Source organism: Rhagoletis zephyria, unplaced genomic scaffold (genome assembly GCF_001687245.7).
Source record: "Rhagoletis zephyria isolate East Lansing unplaced genomic scaffold, Rhagoletis_zephyria_1.1 Rzeph_scaffold_00522, whole genome shotgun sequence".
NCBI lineage: Eukaryota > Metazoa > Arthropoda > Insecta > Diptera > Tephritidae > Rhagoletis > Rhagoletis zephyria.
The window spans coordinates 139,427-158,679 of NW_016157606.1; the positions used below are offsets into that span (position 1 = coordinate 139,427).

The following is a 19,253-nucleotide window of genomic DNA, read 5'->3' on the forward strand; positions in this document are numbered from 1 at the left end:
GATCGTCGGTTCGAATCCTACTGAAAGAAGTCTGATGAGGAAATGTGGTGATTTCCGAAATAGCTATCACTTCTACCATTTTTTCAAATTATTGTTGCTTTTCCACAATAAATTTTCATTTGAAAAATGGCCTCGAGCTCATTATAAAATTGTTGAATTTAAAAATTATATTAAAAAAATGGATGTCAAGAAGCTTAAAATAGCTATAGTTTGAATATACTTTGAAAAGAGCTGCCACCTGTTTGAAAAGTAAAATTTAAATTAAATATACGCAAGCTACCTGAAGAATAAAAATATGGTTGTCAAACAAAATATTGTTAAGAAACCTTTAGTTTTAAGGTTTTGAATAATATTGAAGTCTCTCACAAGGGTTGCCACCTTTTTAAAAATTAAATTCAATTAGTTTAAACGAAATATTATCATAATTTTTTTATTGAAACTTTTTGGTCCAACATTTTCACCAACAATTCTGGTTTACGATTTCCATTGGCACGCTCATCGGCTAAGATTATGGTTTGGTGGTCGTTTTCCGCCTTAAATAACGTAACGAAAGCGTGATGTCCGTGAAGAAGTTCTTGAAATTCTCTAATTGTGTAACATTTCATAGAACGGTTAATCTCACAACGAAATAAATTTGAATAACATTTTCTCTTAACTCCCTGGCGGCAACAACGATCCGGTTCTATAGTGAATCTCTCCCAGAAACTTTATAGTATGGTTGGTGGCAATTTCAAAATGGATGCGTATAATTGTTCTACAGAAATCCAAATATCTTAAAAGTAAGTTTCACGAAAGCAATTTAAGTAAAAATAATTTTTTTTAAATTAAATTTTTTACAGTAAAAGGCGCGCGATGGTTTTGGCGTTTGATTTATCGGTAGTGATTTGAGATTTACTCCTGTACAACTCAACCCTGGTGCCTCCGAGTGAAGGCATAACAATACCGGCAAAAATCACATACATTGGGCCAATCGTAACACATAAGAATTCGATATACTCAATGGTGCAACAGCTCGATTTAATCTGACATTTACGGTACCTTTTCTAACTTGGTGATTATTCNTTCAAAACCATTTCATTGGATACCAATATTGTAATATCTAATTCATTTAACTTATTAAATAATTTTAGTAAAATTTGTAACAGGTGGCAAGCCTTTACAAAAAAATAAAACTTTATTGCACATCTGCAGGCCAAGGCCTGTCATTTGACACCTCACTTCTGAAAATAGAACGAACTATATGTACATACATACCTAGTACATACCTTCCTAGAGGAAGAGGGAGGCCCCACTGCGATGGAAAGATCAGGTGGAGAAGGACTTGGCTTCACTTGGCGTCAGTTGGCACAGAGGAGAAACGACTGGCGTGCTTTGCTGAACTCGGCCAAAATCGCTTAGGCGGTTACAGCTCAAAATTCTCTGTTATTTTCTTTTAAGGTACTGCGATTTGTTTTAATTTCAAGTGTCAAGTTACAAGGTTTTCGTTTTCTTTTTTTTATATATATCTGTACTGTAATGTTTGCTGACTGCACTTCAAGGTACATTGAACAGGTAGTATCAGTAGAGCAGCTGATTTGATTTATTTTCAAATTATTTGGTCTCGAAAATGTCAAATATTTTTAATTTTTTCTCACAAAAATTATAAGTTGTTAAAATCCATTTGCTTGTGAAACCTTTTTCCATACAAAACAAGCGATTGAATAGCAGCTTTTGGAACGTTCGCCCAACTCGGCAGCACGACCGCTGATTACTGGGCCTTGCAAAGGATGGTTCAATGCTTCGAGAAGCAAACAAATTTACTTGCATCAATTTTTATTTTTTCCAATTTCAATTTTTTATTTTTTATAATTTTTTGTATTTCACATGGCACGCTTTGATTTAGAAGAAAAAATTCAGAACAGTTTTTGACACTTTCGATACCAGAAGCAACAACAAAATACACGCAAATGTTGTTTTTGCTCTACTGATACTACCTGTTTAATGTGCCTTGATATGTGCCAACCAAATAAATATTTTCCAAACAAATTTGTAACGTTAATGTATGCATTTATTTTTATTTGAATTTTTCTAACATTGGTTTGACTAATAAATATGTATCTATGTTATATAAGAAATAAATAAATCTCATAACTTTTACCATACGTGTATATATATATATATATAGTACATACATAAATGTATAATGAATAATTGTATGTAAATCGAACAAACAGATTTACTATAAAATTGTTGATCTACGGTATTGCTTGATTGAATTTTACTGTAAAGATTATCTTTTTGGGTTCTATTTTTCTGGTTAATCGGATTTGCTTGAGTTCTATAAGGTTCAGTTGCTTACAGTTAATTGGAGTTACTCTTCTTACAGTGACTTTGATGGAGCTTGCTTATGACAATGAAGGATTGTTTATGATTTACTGCACAATTTCTCAAAATATATGCTTACACACATACATATACCGTATTTGCTTGAATAATGATTAATGACAATTATATTCCTTTGTAACATTACTGTATTTTCATACATATGAACATATGTATGTATGTATATCTTTCAAAGGTTAGTACGTATGTTATTTGGTCAAACTGTATGTGCCGAAACTGTAAGTAAGTAGCTTTTGTAAGTTCTGAAATAAATTAAATTAAATTTACAAAATATTTTACTTTTGCTCAGATAATCGCGTTTTTGCAGTTTTGGTGTCATTTAATATTCAACTTTCTTCCTTTACACTTACGGAAAAATTTGTAAGCGCAATGTATGTAAATAGTATGGGCTGTGATCAAAATTTTTACATACTGTATGTATGTATGTATGTATGCTTGTATTATGTTATTTTTTTAATTATTGACTATAGTATCTAATATTTACATATTTAGTACATATATATGTAAACATTATTGGTGTTTAGTAAAATGTAGAATAATATTTTATTTGCGTAACTTTAAGATTGTCAAATCTAATCACATTTAGAATCTATAAACATTTACTGTTCTTACAAATTATTATTATTTATTTTTTTTTTAAGTAAAACGCCGCTCCGCTATCGCTAATCTTGCTAATGGGGATCAGTGTTGGCACTTACTACGATTTTACAAAAAAAAAAAAATAGAAAAAATCTACTACCCCTATATGCTTTACTTCGAACTTTTCCATGAAATGAGAGAACAAGTTAGTAAGAATGAATTTAGTACAAATTTATTTATTTTTAGAGCTTCATATTTTTGTAAAGAAAAAACGCAGATACAAAAAATATAGAGGCGCGAGCATTGACATTTTGCTAAAACTTGTTTTAAGTTTTACTTTTGTTTACTAGTTACATATTGTCGCCTGGGTAAAAGATTGTCGTATGTTAATTTCGGCAGGTTGTGGGAAATCGCGATTGAAGTTTGGAATGCAATTTCTCAAAAACGCGAAGATAGATATTCTCCAAAGTCTCTGAAAATGTTACTAGTTCACAAAATTCTTAAATTATTTAATTTTTAATGTTTAATGTTAATTAGCTTTGAGTTTATGAAGGATTTGCTTTAGTAAAATTTTGTCGTAAGCGTTATTTGTCCACAATTTGGCAGCCACTTTGTATGAAATACGACAAAATGTGATCAAAATTTCTGCTAAATTAACGACACTTTGTACTCAATATCTCGGAAACTAAAGGAGATATCCAAAAATGGAGAACGCCTTTTTTAAGATATTGATTAGATTAATATGGCTGCATCACTAACTAAATTTTTACGAAATTATAGAAAAAATTGTAGTCAATATCTCCGAAACTAAAGGAGATATCTGAAAACACCAATCGAAAGACCTTATTTAAAAAATTTATAACTGCATCTAGAACTAAAAATCGTCGAAATTGCGCTTACGACAATCTTTTACCCAGGCGACGATATGTATTATACATACATAGGAAACCATGACTACTGTTCGATTCGCTGCTTACTTAGAAGAAATACACTAAATTTTGTGATTTGTTTAAAAAATATATGGTTTTTATGCTAAAAAGTTTAAGGTAAATGTTAAAAAAAATTAAGTTTATCAGCTTGACATGCGATGCGTAGGAAGAAACAGGACACTCAAATTTGTCAAACTTTATATATACGTTGCAGTCTTTTTATAGAAAGTTGGTTATGCATCAAACTTATAAGAAAAGAAAAATTTGAGTACGCTTTCGCGATTACGTAGTTAACATGGTTGTTAAATGAAAGTCTCGAGTCGAGTATAACCCCAAGGTCCTTAATTTCGCAGACATTACTGAGAACATGATTTGATATGCAATAAGAAAAAAAAAAAAAAATACTCGCAAACGTCATCTTAAAACATTTATTTATGTTTAAAGACACCAAAAACGAAGCGCGTCAATATCACATTGAAGCCTAAACTCATCAAATGAATCTTTGATGATAGCGTATACCTTAAGATCGTCTGTGTAGAGTAAAAAAATTGTCATTTATAAAAACAAAAAAGAATAGAGGACCTAAAACACTTCCTTGCGGCACGCCAAAGGAAGCCACGGCAGATTTAGAAGACACACCATCATCGTGTTGAGATCGGCATTGCCAACTTTGTTATTTTCATTTAAATGAACCGTTTGCTATTATTCAATTGTAATTGAAACTTGCAAAAGGAACTTTAAGTGTTTCATTATGAAATTGGCCCTTAGGGCCGTTTTCTCAAGTAACCTGTTACTTTAAAGCTCACTTTATATTTAAAGATTGGATTGAAAGTAAAGCTATGTCTAAAGTTAGGCATTTCTATTAACGGTTTATGACGTATGTATGTTTCTTCTTAGTTGTAAACCAATTTAAAACGGATAATAAAATGCTTTACTTTAGACACACGGATAAGTTTTAATGCAAATAAAGTGAGCTTTAAAGATACAGGTTACTTGAAAAAACCGTCCTTATACAAATAACTAACAAATTGAATGTCAAACGCATAAAAGAAAAGAAAATTTCTCTGCAACGGTTTTTTCATTTGTACTATGCTTCCTCTATTTGTAGTAAATTCGTCCATTGTGGTGCCAACACTGACGAGGATGCATATCGTTACCAAAATACACATGTAAGCGGTTAATTGGAGTTTCTGATGATTTTATAACTTTTAAATTTTAGCTGATTAATGAACAATATAGATCAGATGATTTGTACATTTTAGTAATGTAGGGTATATTTAGTTATATGTATAGTGTATGTGCATATCTACGTTTAACGCTCAGATAGTATTTGGTACATTTTAGGTATAAAAGGGTCTGGAAATTTCTATATTTACTTACAAATAGATTAGTAAAACCGATTGAACTGCGTTTTATTTAATTCGCATACAGTATTATTATGTTTTTTTTTTGTTTGCTTCAGAACTCCCGACGTTATCCAGATTCGTTGGGCGTCCAATATAACGAATTTCAAAGGGCAACTCGTATTGGGCTCACTTTCGGAACTTACTTAATGTGGAAAACGATAGCCCAAAAATTGCTATTTTAATCAGCAGAGGATAAATGTAGAATGTTTTCTTCACAAATGAAGTTTTTATAGAAAACTATATAGCGGGTTTTCTAAAAGCTGGAAATAAACTGCGCTGTTATATTAAACAGCGTGATATAAGTCCTGATAGTTCCAATTATCTTGCCTATAAAGAGCTTACTGTAGACTAAGGTATGATAATCGGTGACAGGTAATAAGATCAACGGAAATAAGGTCAATTGACTTTATTTCGCACCAGGGGGGGAAATAAAGTCAATTGACCTTATTTCCATTGACCTTATTACCTGTCACCATGAGAATCTTTAGTTATGCTTCTTTCTTTTTTACAGCAGAAACTGGCAGATAGAAGAGGGGATCAAACGAAACTTAAGAAGAGCAAACTTCAAGAAATTAGTACTAAACTTAAGCAACTTAGAAGTTCAATAAAAGTTAAACGATTTAAAAACAAACGCATATAACAAAACTAGAAAGAAGGAAATGAACATCTGATGATTTTCAGTAGTTAGGTACAAAACATTTTAGTTAACAGCCGAATATGAGTGAAGAGTTTCACCGCAAAAAAGAGTCTTAAATAAATTCCGATATAGCAAAACATGTATGTATGTACATGTATTTCGCAACCGAACTTCAAAAGTGTATTAAGTTAATAGCCGGATTTATCAGCATTTATAGAACATCTCTGCAAGTCTTTCCCACGTATATATGTAAATTTAAAAAACTTTTTGCCTCTCCTGTAAAACTTAAATTTTGTCAAATAGGACCTTTACATTTATGGAGGTGGCATGTAATTTTAATTACACTGATGCACAAAAATGACCTTAATAAAAGTTAAATGAGATTGAAAGTATTAAATATTTTGTATCTACAACTAACCTATAACTAATCCACATTATTAAAACAATTCAGTCACCCTCAGTTTTTCTTGCAACATAATTTAAATGAAATTTAATGTAATACGCTTGAGATGACTGGTTTCACCAGCAATTTAAATGGAAAATGATTTTTTATTTTCTGTCTATTTCCATATAAATTTCCAAAAATTAAAATCATTTTTCACTTAAATTACTTCGGTGAAATTGGCTGTTAATGAAGTAAAATAAATAATCTTTGAATTTTATTTAGGATTTTCGGGAATATTTGGCATAAGGTACATGTCTTTTTAGTGTCTAACAGTGGCCCGAAAACATATTTGCACTCCATTTGCCCTGCTACCATTTTTCTAAGCTACATATATCCTGATGGATCCGCTCGCAGTGTTTGCCGCTAATGACACCCAAATTATCAGCAACAGCTTTTAGGCTGTTAAAAGGTTGCTGACCAACTCTTCATAGTTTTCGGCTTCGTGATTTCCAAGAAAATTACGAACAACATTTCGAAAACATTTCCATGCGGATTTTTCGATCGGATTAAGTTTTTCTTCAAACTGTTCTTAAGCCAATAGGTCTCTAATTTGTGACCCTACAAATTTCCCTCTTTTATTTTGACATCGCTGATTTTTGGGAATTTTTATTTATTTTGTTTTTTGTTTTTTTTTTTTACTACGACATGGACTTTTAACAGTTAGTTGATCGCAAATATAACGAAGTTAACAGGATGATTTATATACACTCTGGGCATCTTCTTGGGATGTATAGAAACAACAATAACAGAAAATACCGTTTTAATGTCAATAAAAATTTAACGTTAATTTATCAGAAGCACACTTTGGTAAGCAAAATACGCGTAATCACTTCAGTCAAGTTTTAAGGAAAACTGAGGGCAATTGAATAAAACTAAGTATGGCGTTTGTATGCGGTTAGGTAGTAGTATCTAAAAAAAAGAAACTTAATTTTGTACAAGTAGTATGATGAAGCAAAGCTTTATAACGGTTACTCTGTGATCAGGTACAATCACAAATTACAGATTTACTTTTTTAAAAAATATTAAATTTTTTTGGGCACACTGTCTGGCAGCACCGACAGCGGAATCGCGGATCCGATTCGTTATATTGGAACCTGCACATGTGTATCTACGTATAAGAGTATACGTACATACATATGTACATATGTACAAGTTTTGCCCGATTTTACTAAGAAATTTGTGCTCTCATTCCAGTAAATCACAATAATTTTTATGTGTACATAATAGTTTACAAATTGTTAGTGAAGATATAAGTACATATGTAGTATGTTAGGCTAAATAGTTTTATATGATTTTACGAAGTAATTTTTAGTTTTAAATACGTGAGTGAATACTGGTATACATAAATGGACGAATTTCGAAATTTACTGTAGATAAAGTAATGAAAGGCTTTTATTTGTTAATATTTTTATCCCTTCGTATTTAACTTTGGGGTTTGGTGTTTTATACTTTGTCAATGTAAAAGAAAATACACACATAAATAATAGAAAATTTGATTATAAAATTCGTTTTTCGTTTTTCAAGAAACCATTTTCTTTAGAGTTCACCTTTTGCGGATTTGTTTCCGAGCTTATTGAGTTACTCGGAAAACTATAGTTAAAAGAGACTGAAACTCGACATTGTGGAATTAATATACTTGTGTATGTACATGGTCCATTTATATCTAATAGATATCTCTACATAAATAAACATTTCGGTTTATAAGCTAAGTCTTTGCTGTTATCGAAAGATTAAATATCTGGGTTCCCTAAACATTTTTGTATTCATTGAATGCATGAATGAATTCATTGTTTCGATCAAATTACTATCGTTAACATTCTACTTATAGATCTGTAACATCAGTGACCAAGTTCGAATCAATCGAATTCCAAATAAAAGGGGACTTGGTCATTTGAATTACTTGACCTAGGTTTTATTTAATTGGACCAGTTTTTTTACTGTATTGGTATGTAAATGCTTTATTAAAAGATGTTTTTGTTTTCTATGCCAACTGTAAAATATTATTAAAATAATAATACAATTCTATATATGTACTTTGTTAACTTTTTCTGAAAAGGATTTGCCACAAAAAAAAAAAAACGAAGAGCCTTAAGTTTCCATGTTATAGCGACAATGTGACAATGCATTTTTTTCTTGTGGGGGAAATTATCGTATGTGCTCAGAAATTAGAATGTAGAGACCTTATAAAAAAAACCTGTGTCTAGTTGTATTTCTCAATTATCTCAGCATGGTGCTAGCCAAAGCAGAGGAAGAACACTTTCCTGCAAAATTTGGTTTTTGTAACATACATACGATAATTTTGCGCAAAGAAGTCGATATGTATATCATACAGAAAAAGTTCTAAAGTTAGATCTATGTAATATTTTGTATATTCCCTGCAGCAATTCGGACTCCTCCTAGGTTCGCCCTTGGATAGTTCCCTATCGTCACCAGCACTAGTCCCTCATAATTCCCACGCCAATGGCTTCAACTAACTGTCATTTTTAACATTGGCGTGTCATTAGAAAATTACCGGTCCAACAATTCACCGTAAAGGCTGGTTTTCACTATGTCATATTTAGTGGCATTTGTCGTCAAATAAGTGAAAACACATTGGCAAATGGGATTAAAAAGCGGTTTATCGATTGATCGTCTATCTGTCAGTTTTTGGCCCATAATATTATCGGTAAAGGTATAGATAAAGGAGTGGATAAAGTTGTGTAAAAATATGTCGCCTAATTTTTGCGTCAAAATATGACACAGTGAAAACCAGTCTTAAGATGTGTTATTGTGGTGAATGGCATTTGAGCGCGGACCCTTCCGAAAACTAACAAATAGTAGCAAGTATCTCTGCGCACTCAGCTACAGCCACGTTATGTATGTAAATGTGCTTTGAAATGTTCAGTTTGAACGATTGTTTGGAAATTTTTTATTGAGTTGAACTCATTCTTGATAAAAATGTCTAACCATAACCACTACAAATGTGCGAGGGACTCGTTTTTTGTCAATATCTATAACTTAGGAACTGGTCGCAAGCAGAAAAACCAAGGTGAGGTACTGGTGCTTTTCGGAAAATTGGTCGCCTTATTGCTGCGTGGTTACAATACACTACTACTAAGTACTAAAGAATGGACACGAAAAATTTTGGTCAGCCGAAAATCATTATAACAACATATTACACAATATAAGAAAAAAGGTTTCTGTTTTATCATCTTCTTTATTAATTTCGAAATGCTGCTAATTTTCTTACGTTTTTAACTATTTCCTTTCAATAATTTACAACGTTTCGTCATCATGAAGAGTTTGATGGGTTGTGGTCCTTCTGAACAATATCTACCCTGTATCTGACATAGCAGTTCATGGCAAAAGGGCTATAATGGCTCAATGCTAAATCGGGTCAGAACCGAACTGAGCCTTTATGTTGCTTTATGAACGAAGCGAACGTTATTGCAAACACTTCTTTATATAAATTACTTGATTTTTAGAGCCCGTGATAATAAATTTTTTCTCTTCGTGCCACACCGGCAGATGGCTTGCCACTCAAAAAGTAGGCCAAAAAATAACAAAAAACAAGGAGCTTGTCCAACATTTTTAGCTTGAAGGCATCTTGGACTCCATTTGTCTTCGTTGCATTATAAAGCTCAGCGCCCTGAACCTGCTTAAAGGCTGCTTCGACATATGTTTCCTCGTCCACACATACTTTTTCTTGCTTTTTGCACAAAATTTTCTCCGCTAGCTCACACTTCGGCGACCATATTTCGAAGAATATTAATAACGACAAAATACCCTATGAATGTGTATACTTACTTTATATTTACAATTAGTTTTACGCAAGTGATGAGTAAACATAATCGACTAGTTTTTTTCATGTCCATTCTTTAAGTACTGCTTGATGGCATCTGGACGGAAACTTCAGATGCTTTACCGTTTTGGGTGCAATGACAACGGTCTTCCAATCGGAAGTCTTTGCAATACTGAAAGTAGCAGACTGGATAACTGGCGAAAGGTGGCGCGGACATAAAATTAGGATCTGCAGTGACAGCCAAGCTGCCCTAAAGGCCCTGGAAACCTCTCGAACCTCTTCAAAGTTAGTCCAGGAATGTAAGTGGAGGCTGAACTCCGTTACAAGATGGAATGAGCGTGAACTTGTGTGGGCGCCAGGACACTACGGTGTTCAAGGTAACGAACTGGCTGATGAATTTGGCCAATTTCGGTTCTCTGGAGCGCCCAATTGGACCGGAGCCAATTGTAGGGCCAAGCATAGCGGGAACGATCCGGTGCATCAAGGATCTCATAAGCTAAACTCATGAGAGCCGTTGGTACACTATTGAGACCTGCAAAACAACCAAGTGTTTCCTGAAAAGGCCCGACAGGGTGGTAGCAAAATTTCTTCTCAGACAAGGAAGGAGTGATCTACGAGCCCTGGTAGCACTGATTACGGGGCACAATCCATGGGGACGGCATATGGTCACCATAGGCATCATCGACGATCCACTGTGTACATCGTGTTTGGAGGACGAGGATAGTACAGAACATTTTCTCTGCCGCTGTCCGGCCTTCGCCAGACTCAGATGGCACATTTTTGGGTCGGATATACTGAGAATGGACGACGTACCTTTCCTTAACAAATTGCTAAAATTCATAAAGGTAAGTCTGGTAAGTTTGCAGATGAGTAATGAATTCCCACCCCCCACCTACATATCCCTTTCCTCTAAATCCTGTTTCTTGGCCTTAAGTACAACGGGCAATGCTGCTTTAGTGCTTGGCAAAATTTGTTTTTGGTTTTTCCGGCCACCCACAATTCCATTCCATTCCATTCCATTCTACTAAGTACTCGTTGCTCATTTATCTACTTCAATCGTGTCATAATCCAAAAAATACAAATATTGAGTTAAGTATGCAGAAATTACCGCTACCTCTTCTTCTATGTTGTGTACAAATTTTATAGCTGTGAAGATTACCAGTATCTCACTAGAAAAAAATATGTATTCAATTTTACTATGGCAGTATATGTAAACTCAAAACTTTTCTCGAGTTTTGCTTTCTTTAGTTATGACATTATTGAAGTCAATGAGCGATATGTATGTATGTATGTATGTAGTTAGAGGAACAACAAATCACACGCTAATTCCGTTACAATACGGCAAGATACAAGGAATACACAAAGGCGCGAATTCCACTAATAAAATCTATAATACGTGCTAAGGTAAAATCTATATATGCCTACGATATCAACATAGATCAGTGGTGCACACGGGAGTCTCCGGGAGCTACTCGGCTTTCACATACAATTCGTGTGTGCGTAGCTAGCGAACTATTGCGACGCTAGCAGCGAATTCGTTTGCGCTTCCCTGCAAAAGTTTGAGGATCAACTGGTCCACTTGGTCGTAGTTTTACAGTATGTGCAAAAGGACAGGTTGCATACTAGTAACTTGTTATGCTGACCTGGTCCAATTCAAACGTAAAGAAGTAATTTTTAGCAAAAAAAAAATTGACATAAAAAAAAATATATATATATATATATATATATATATCATGATCCAATAATCGGATATAAACCAGATTAGTATGGGACCACCTCTGAGACACTACCTTAGGTTAGGTTATGCGGTAACATACATAAAAAAAAAATATTCTGACGAACTGATAGCCTCCTCCTTTTTTGGAAGTCGGTTAAAAACTGATATATGTGTTGAACACTACATCTTCGTGTCCCATCGGCAATAAGATTCGGATTCCGAATGTGCTATGGTCCAAAAGTAGTAGTTGTCTAGGTGGTCCCATGTTATGCAGCGTTGGACCAGAGGTGGCCAGGTCCAATGTTAATATAACCATATTTTCTCCATATATTTGGACCATTTTGGTTACTGGTGTTGGTCGCAAGGTAGCGTGGTCCTGTTGCTAGTGTATGCATACTAAGACAAAAATGTTGCGCAGGTATTAATCTGTCAACACTGTGCACCACTGACATAGATATACGAATATCATGATTATAATGTTTTATACAATTCGCATTATCTTAGAAAATAAATTGTTTTGGCATGGGCATATATACATATGTATGTATTTATATATATATTTACATTAGACTGTGTCAAATAAAACAATTGTTTTTTTTTCTTTCGGTCCCATAAGAAAATTTGACTGTTGGGTAACAAAAAAATATATTTGTGGCAAATATTTCAGCACTCTGGCCCCTATTATGAGTTGTATTCGATTTTCGACTGTGGTCGAAAGTGCTGAGCGAACGAATTTTCATTTGGTATTATGGCGCTCATTCGATGAAGAATAGCGCTATTGTGAATTTCGCTCGTTTAGGTTGTTCACAATAGTATATTTTTCACCGCTGAGAAGCTTTGTTTACAAATCGAGCAAACTAAATAGTGTGCTTATACATATTTATGTAAATTTGTTCTAATTAAAATGAAGTAAAAAAGAAAGCAAGTTTATAAAAACGTGGTAAAATGAGTACAACGAGTTCTGGTTCAACGATTCGTCAGAGGATGAGAGCTTAGTAAACTGGCCAGGAGTAGCAAATGTTTAAGAGAGTTTAAGTTTATTAGTCTTTCGAATATATTTTGATATAAAATATATTTAAGAAATTTGTCTACAGATTCATTAAAAAGTTCCGACCATCTAAAGAGGCGTTTGTGAGCCAAATCTATTTAAAATATTTTAAAACTATCAACAGCGCTACGATTTTGTTCTCAGAGATCGTGCCAACAGAGTATTGGGATTTTCTTTCACAAGTAAAACCAGCCTTTCGAGCTTGTGTTTAGTATTCACGATGTTAGAACTGCATGAAATTAATAAAAATTGTTTAAAATTAGTGTCTAGCCGCCAAAATGTAAGAAAACATACACAAAATCATAAATTTTTCACAATTTTCTAACACTTCGCTACACCATCGAAAGCAAAATTCTGTTCGACAGAAAATTCGATACTCAACGAAAATTTCGACACGCTTGCATAGCTCATAATACGAATTTCACTTTCGATCTTCGATCTTCGATAGCCAGCGAAGATCGAAAATCGAATGCAGCTCATAATAAGGGCCTCTATCTCCATTTTTCAGTTAGCGCTCGCAAAAATAAGGAGTTTTAAAAATGGAGATAGAGCACGCAAATTTTGCCACAAGTATTTTTTTGTGAGGGACAACGAAATTTTCATATGAAACGAAAGAAAACAAGTAATTTTTAAGCAAAAAACAAAACCGACTTCAATTCTCATATAAAAATTTAAGATTATCGTTAATCTCTTCATGATCCAATGATCGGATGTAAACCAAATTAGAATGGTACCACCTGTGAGGTAACACCTTTCCTTGAAAAAAATAATTATTGAAATCGGTTAACGTGGTCCAAAGTTATGCGGTAACATACATAAAAAATATATATATATATATATTCCGACGAACTGATAGCCTTCTTTTTTTTGTGAAGTCGGTTAAAAATTAGTCGTTTTATTTGACACAGTCTAATATACATACATACATATAGTAAATAATATGAATACACTTCTAATTTTTGTGGTGTTATGTATGTATATGTAAAATCATTGACTAAATAAATAATAAAATTTTTTTCTAAATTATACACAAAATAAGAAATTAATGTGTGTAAAAATGCAAGAAAACTATGTAGAATGCATTAAATGCGTAAAATGTTGAAATTCGATAATTCGATAAAATATCTATGTCTACGCTTGTATGTATGTACATTTACAAGTATATGTACATGCACATGAATACATGTTAAATTGTTTAAGTGTACATACGTATGTACATATACATACACATGTGTTTATAGATAAGATGATAATAAAAATTTGGCTTGAATTTGTATGTATCGGGCAAGGAGTTTTCCAGGATAGTTAGTTGACTCAATCTTAGAGGATGTTAAATGTTGCCTGAATTATTCCAATAGTAACGCTTTTGATATTTGCCCTTTTGAACTTATGGCTTATTGCGTTGCTGTACCTGTCCTTAGGTCTTGCGAGCCGGTTCTATTTTTTGTGACAGAGCCGTTAGAACCCGCTGATTGTCAATAACACGCAGGCAACTTATGTAGGGGCGTACTTCTGCTTCACTCTTTGGTGATGGTGGCTCAAGGCCTGTAATGAGAAATGATGCAACGTCGGAAATATTATTGTTAGGTACATACATACATACATACATACATACATACATACATTCATATGTAATTTAACACAAAGCCTTACCCAAACTACGTGAACGACAAAATCGAATTGTGCGCATTGTCTGTGCCATCATATGCATCTTTTCGAAATTAACCAGTCCATCCAAGCTCGTTTTGTTTCCCTCGTGAGCGAATGTCATGTCTTTGAGCAAAAGTGGCATAAACGGTATAACAGGTGGCTGTAGTTTGCCAACAACGACACGGTAAGCGCGGTGATTGCGGCTGGGATCGATGAGAGCCTCGAATTCCTGAAACAGTTTTCGAAATTTTGAAGGAATTTTGTCCCACGTTTGACTCAAACGTGAAACCGCCATATTTGAGAGTCCCATAACGACGGCAAAGAAAGCATTTAAATTCTGATATTCCTTGCAGCTACAAAAGCAAAACGGTTCGCTTTATTTTTGCATCTGTGCAAATTTACAAATATGTATATAGGTTTGTACATATCGCTCGTTTGCTAGAACTACTATGTGTGTACATTAGGGCGGCTCATTTTTTTTTAGTAAGCGCATATAGCATAGGAGGATTCTACGTGTAAAATTCTAAGTGAATTTTCCGAAGGAACCATGGGTGTAAAATCAATTTGGAGTTTGTTAAATTGCGAAAATAGGTTTCGAACTGTATTTCAGACGCCCCCAAACAAGAAGATGCAGGAAGAATACTCTTTATCGAACTACGCCATTTTTGAATTGAAAATGATATTATTGCAGATATAAATAAATAATCTCAATAAAAGTTTTTAGCGATTACGACTGCAATCTCAGCGTTTGTGGATCAAATCGACATATGAAAGAGGCAGTCCTACCGCCCTAATGTATATACGTATTAAAAAAAATTAAAAATTCTGGAAAAATGACATTAAAATTTTTAGGTAAGATTCCCTTTGAACAAAAATCAACTAAAAATATATGTACATATGTACATACATAAGTACTAAGTGAGAGCTCATTCAGTTTAGACAGCGTCCTTTTCGTTGGTGCATTATTGCTTTTAAGCGTTTATTTCTGCTAAGAACTATAGGACAGTCGACAGTGGCAGAAACAATGGCTCTGCTCTCATGAATAAAAAGTGAGCTTGAATCAGATTACATTTTTTTTTACTGATTGAGTTCAAGCCCAAGAATTTGTACTGAAAATCGAGTCGCAGCTTAAGCTCAGTTTTTACGCTGAGAAAGGTAAAAGATACAGATAAGTAAATTCTTGTATTGCTACTGGATAATTTTTTCTGGAAAACGGCAAAAACCAGCCAAAGTTTCCTTTGCGTCGAACTCTCACTTTGTTCTCTAAATTTTTAACGGCTGGCATTTTTTTGATTGCTATCGAACGCTCTAAATTTTTTGCAAAAATCATTATAAATGAATGTTTAAGCGAAAAGGACTAAAATATTTTCCGAATAATTAACAAAGTTATTTTTTTAGTGTTCCTCCACCAAACGAGCGATACATACATAGTTATATATGTACATATGGATGTAGCTTAACTTACTATGCAGCGAGTTTGATGAATTTTCTCAACAAGCCGACACGTTTACTCATGCTACTCGTTGACACGATTTCAGTTACAATCCAGTATTGTAATTCGTTGAATCGGCGCAAAAATACATCCAAATTGGCGGTAATCTAAAATAATAAAAAGAAGTAATAGTATTTATAATTATAATTTTAGTTTGATTCTATCATGAAAATGTAACTAATTGGGACTTATTCGCTTGAAAGCGCTCGTTTCCATTTTATAACTGTTATCTTTGTAGAATGTTTTATGTAAATCTGTTAATACTTTTCATGGTAAAATAGGTATCCCGTTCAAGTGTTTATAGTGGGGTATTTCTACGATAAAAGCCCAACAATAAGAGCTGAGACGAGATACCCATCTACCGTTTTTCCCCTTAGCAATCTTGGCTGAAAACTTATCGCAGTTCCAAAACACCGTTAAAATTTTATCACCAGTTTATGTGCATTTAATATTTGAACAAATATTAGGGTGTCCGATTACAAAATCGGTTTTTAAGTTATTCGACAAATTGCAATTTGGAAAAACCCGTTTCCAGATTTTGAAATTAAGAAAAAACCATATAAACCGATTTTATTTTACATACGTTTTCTTACAGTGAAAATGCTCATGTTGGTATGAAGTCATGACCAAAATTACAATAAAACTATTAACAGTTAGGATAGCTTTTTTTTTTAGAAAAGAGCAAAGCTAAATTATTTCAAAGTTTATTTTAGATCAAAAGTAAAACAAATAAAAATCAGTGAACAATTCACGTTTAAGGTATTGGCCCAATTCAGGCTTGCTTCGCTTTGAGAACTGTCAAGAATTTTAAATATAAACGTAAACGTATGAAGGCTGGCCAAATGGCAGAATAGGCAAATTTTTAAATAAGGCAGTGCCAAAATCTTTCTTCTCACTCTAACTACTTCACCTGGTATAATTCCACCATGACCCAGTGGGAAAAGGTAATGTTTGGGAATGCAAAAAGTAATGGATAGTACCTATAAGCTATGCACGAAAAGATGCAAGAATTTCTCTACAGCGTTTTCATACGAAAGTAATGTGGCGCATGTTGCTTTAAGAAACTATAAATAGAATCTATAAATCGAATTTTAAAATAAAAATTAAAATAAAGTCCGGGCCACAGGTTTTGAACGCGTGACCAGCAAAGCGGCAATCGAAGACAACTTGGAAAAAAAAACATACTTGAGTTAGATCTCAAACTTTTTGTTTTGATTGTGACTTCAAAACTAAACAAACACCATCCGCTCCCTTACATTGCGATGCATCTTTTCGTTCAACTGTAGTTGTTAATCTTTTCTTGGTAAAAAAGGTAATGCATTCCCATTTTCCCACTAGGAATTTCTTTGAAATACAAACATTAATTCGCATTCATGTAAAAATAAATCTGAACCATTGAGCAGTATTTATTATTTAAATTTGTTTACTAATATTCTGGAATTTTCTAGGAAAATATTTCTGTATGTTAAAGGAACAGACCTTCACTTTTTAACCACACATTGGCATTGGGCCAGCGCCTTTAGTCTTATTATAACTTTTTTAATATTTTGATTCAATTTTTCTGACTTTTTTCGCCGTAGCCGAGTGCTTAGAAGTGAATACTGCCACTCGGTAGGTCCATGGTTAAAAAATCTGGGCCCAGCAACATCAAAAAAGGTTCCTTCAAATAGCGGTCGCCCTCGGAAGACAATGGTAAGCCTCCGAGTGTACTTCTGCCATAAAAATTGTTCTTCGGAGGTGGAGTAAAAGTGAAGATTTCTCCATTTGTATCACAACATCAAGAAGCAAAGCACGAATTTAAAAGTATCTCGGCCAAACACCTATAAAATATTTAAGCGGCAAACATTCCTTTCTCCAAATAAAGTAAAACTCAAAATTTTTCTGAGGTCAAGATTTGCATGAAATAAAAAAAAACCGATTTGTTTGATATAAAAATCCGGTTTATAATCAAGATTTCAAAAAACCGCCTATAGATATTTAAAATAACCGGTGGAAACCGGCTTGGAAAAACCGAGTCAATCACCCTAATAGATATGTATGAACACACATACACATGCACATTTATAGACATGTACTTACATATATTAGATCGTATTTCCCCAATCATGAACAATAATTTATACATGCACTTTACCTTTCCAAAGTGGTGCCTCCCAAATGTGTGATAGAGAAGTTCGTACTCATGTACGGCCCAGAAGAGATCCCAATCGAAAAGTGTTATTTGGTAGGCTATTTCCTTGGTGCTTAATATTTCCAAATCGACATCCATGCCCTCTGTTGGAGCCTCTTGTTCGGGTAGAGGTGTCTATTAAGGAGGAAATATAATCTGACTTTATAAGTTCTTTGTCATATTCGTAGTTTATAAAACGATGTACATATATTAGGGTGGTCCTTTAATGTAGGAAGCAAATTTTTACATCAGAATTCCTAAGCCTCAACCCCTACACGTCGATGCTACTACAGTCGAAGATATCACATATAAATTTTGATCCCGATTGGAGACGGTTAAAACGGTTAAATCTTTTTCAGAGCTAGCGACCCTATTATAAAAGGAATAAGACTAAATGTTTTCAGGTCAAAGTTTCAGTTGGTTGCGTTTGTATGCCCCTTTCAGTTGATTAAAAATTATTATTTTTAAGTGGAAAAATAAGACAAAATAATAATATTTATCTCTGAGCGAAAATATAAAACTCCTAAAATTTTCATTTAATTTATGTTGAACAAGATATTAAAATTGAGCAATAATTATTATTTTTACGTGAAAAAATAAAAATCTTAAAATAATGGTTAAATGCTGATTTAAATTACTGTGCTTATAATTCCGGTGGAAAAAACCCGCAACCTTCATTTGGTGATGCACCTTAATAAATATACATACATACATATGTACATACTTAAGTACATGTGTGTATAATTACCAAGGCATCCAAGTGATCCTTCACAGAAACGAAAAGCCGACCGTTCAGACTAAGGCCAGTAGGAATGCTGACATCGTTATCCTTGAAGACCGAGCGCTCTCCATTCGATTTGACTTCCACTAATATTAGATCTTCTGGTCCTCGATTTAACTGTAGCTTGTCGGCAGCGCAGGCTTTTATCAGCTCGGCGGTGGTGTGCAAAGGAAAACGTAATGTGCAATAGGTGTGGTCCGCGCAATATACTCGGAATATAACTGTAAATTAAAATC

General features: G+C 33.6%; 1 protein-coding gene across 10 annotated transcripts in view; it reads right to left on the reverse strand.

The window, feature by feature from the left end:
* Positions 1-13,792: 13,792 nt before the first annotated feature.
* Epac (Exchange protein directly activated by cAMP) overlaps positions 13,793-19,253 on the reverse strand; it is an 87,617-nt gene continuing 82,156 nt past the window's right edge. For 9 of the 10 annotated variants that reach the window (XM_017612308.1, XM_017612306.1, XM_017612314.1 and 6 more), the window contains 5 exons: positions 18,985-19,238; positions 18,201-18,371; positions 16,040-16,173; positions 14,578-14,927; positions 13,793-14,469 (listed from right to left, as the gene is read on the reverse strand). In XM_017612308.1, coding sequence (XP_017467797.1) covers positions 14,342-14,469; positions 14,578-14,927; positions 16,040-16,173; positions 18,201-18,371; positions 18,985-19,238 — 1,037 coding nt within the window. In that variant the 3' untranslated portion in view covers positions 13,793-14,341. Of the gene's footprint in view, positions 14,470-14,577; positions 14,928-16,039; positions 16,174-18,200; positions 18,372-18,984; positions 19,239-19,253 lie in introns of those variants that run through there. The other variant, XM_017612316.1, reaches the window with a different exon arrangement.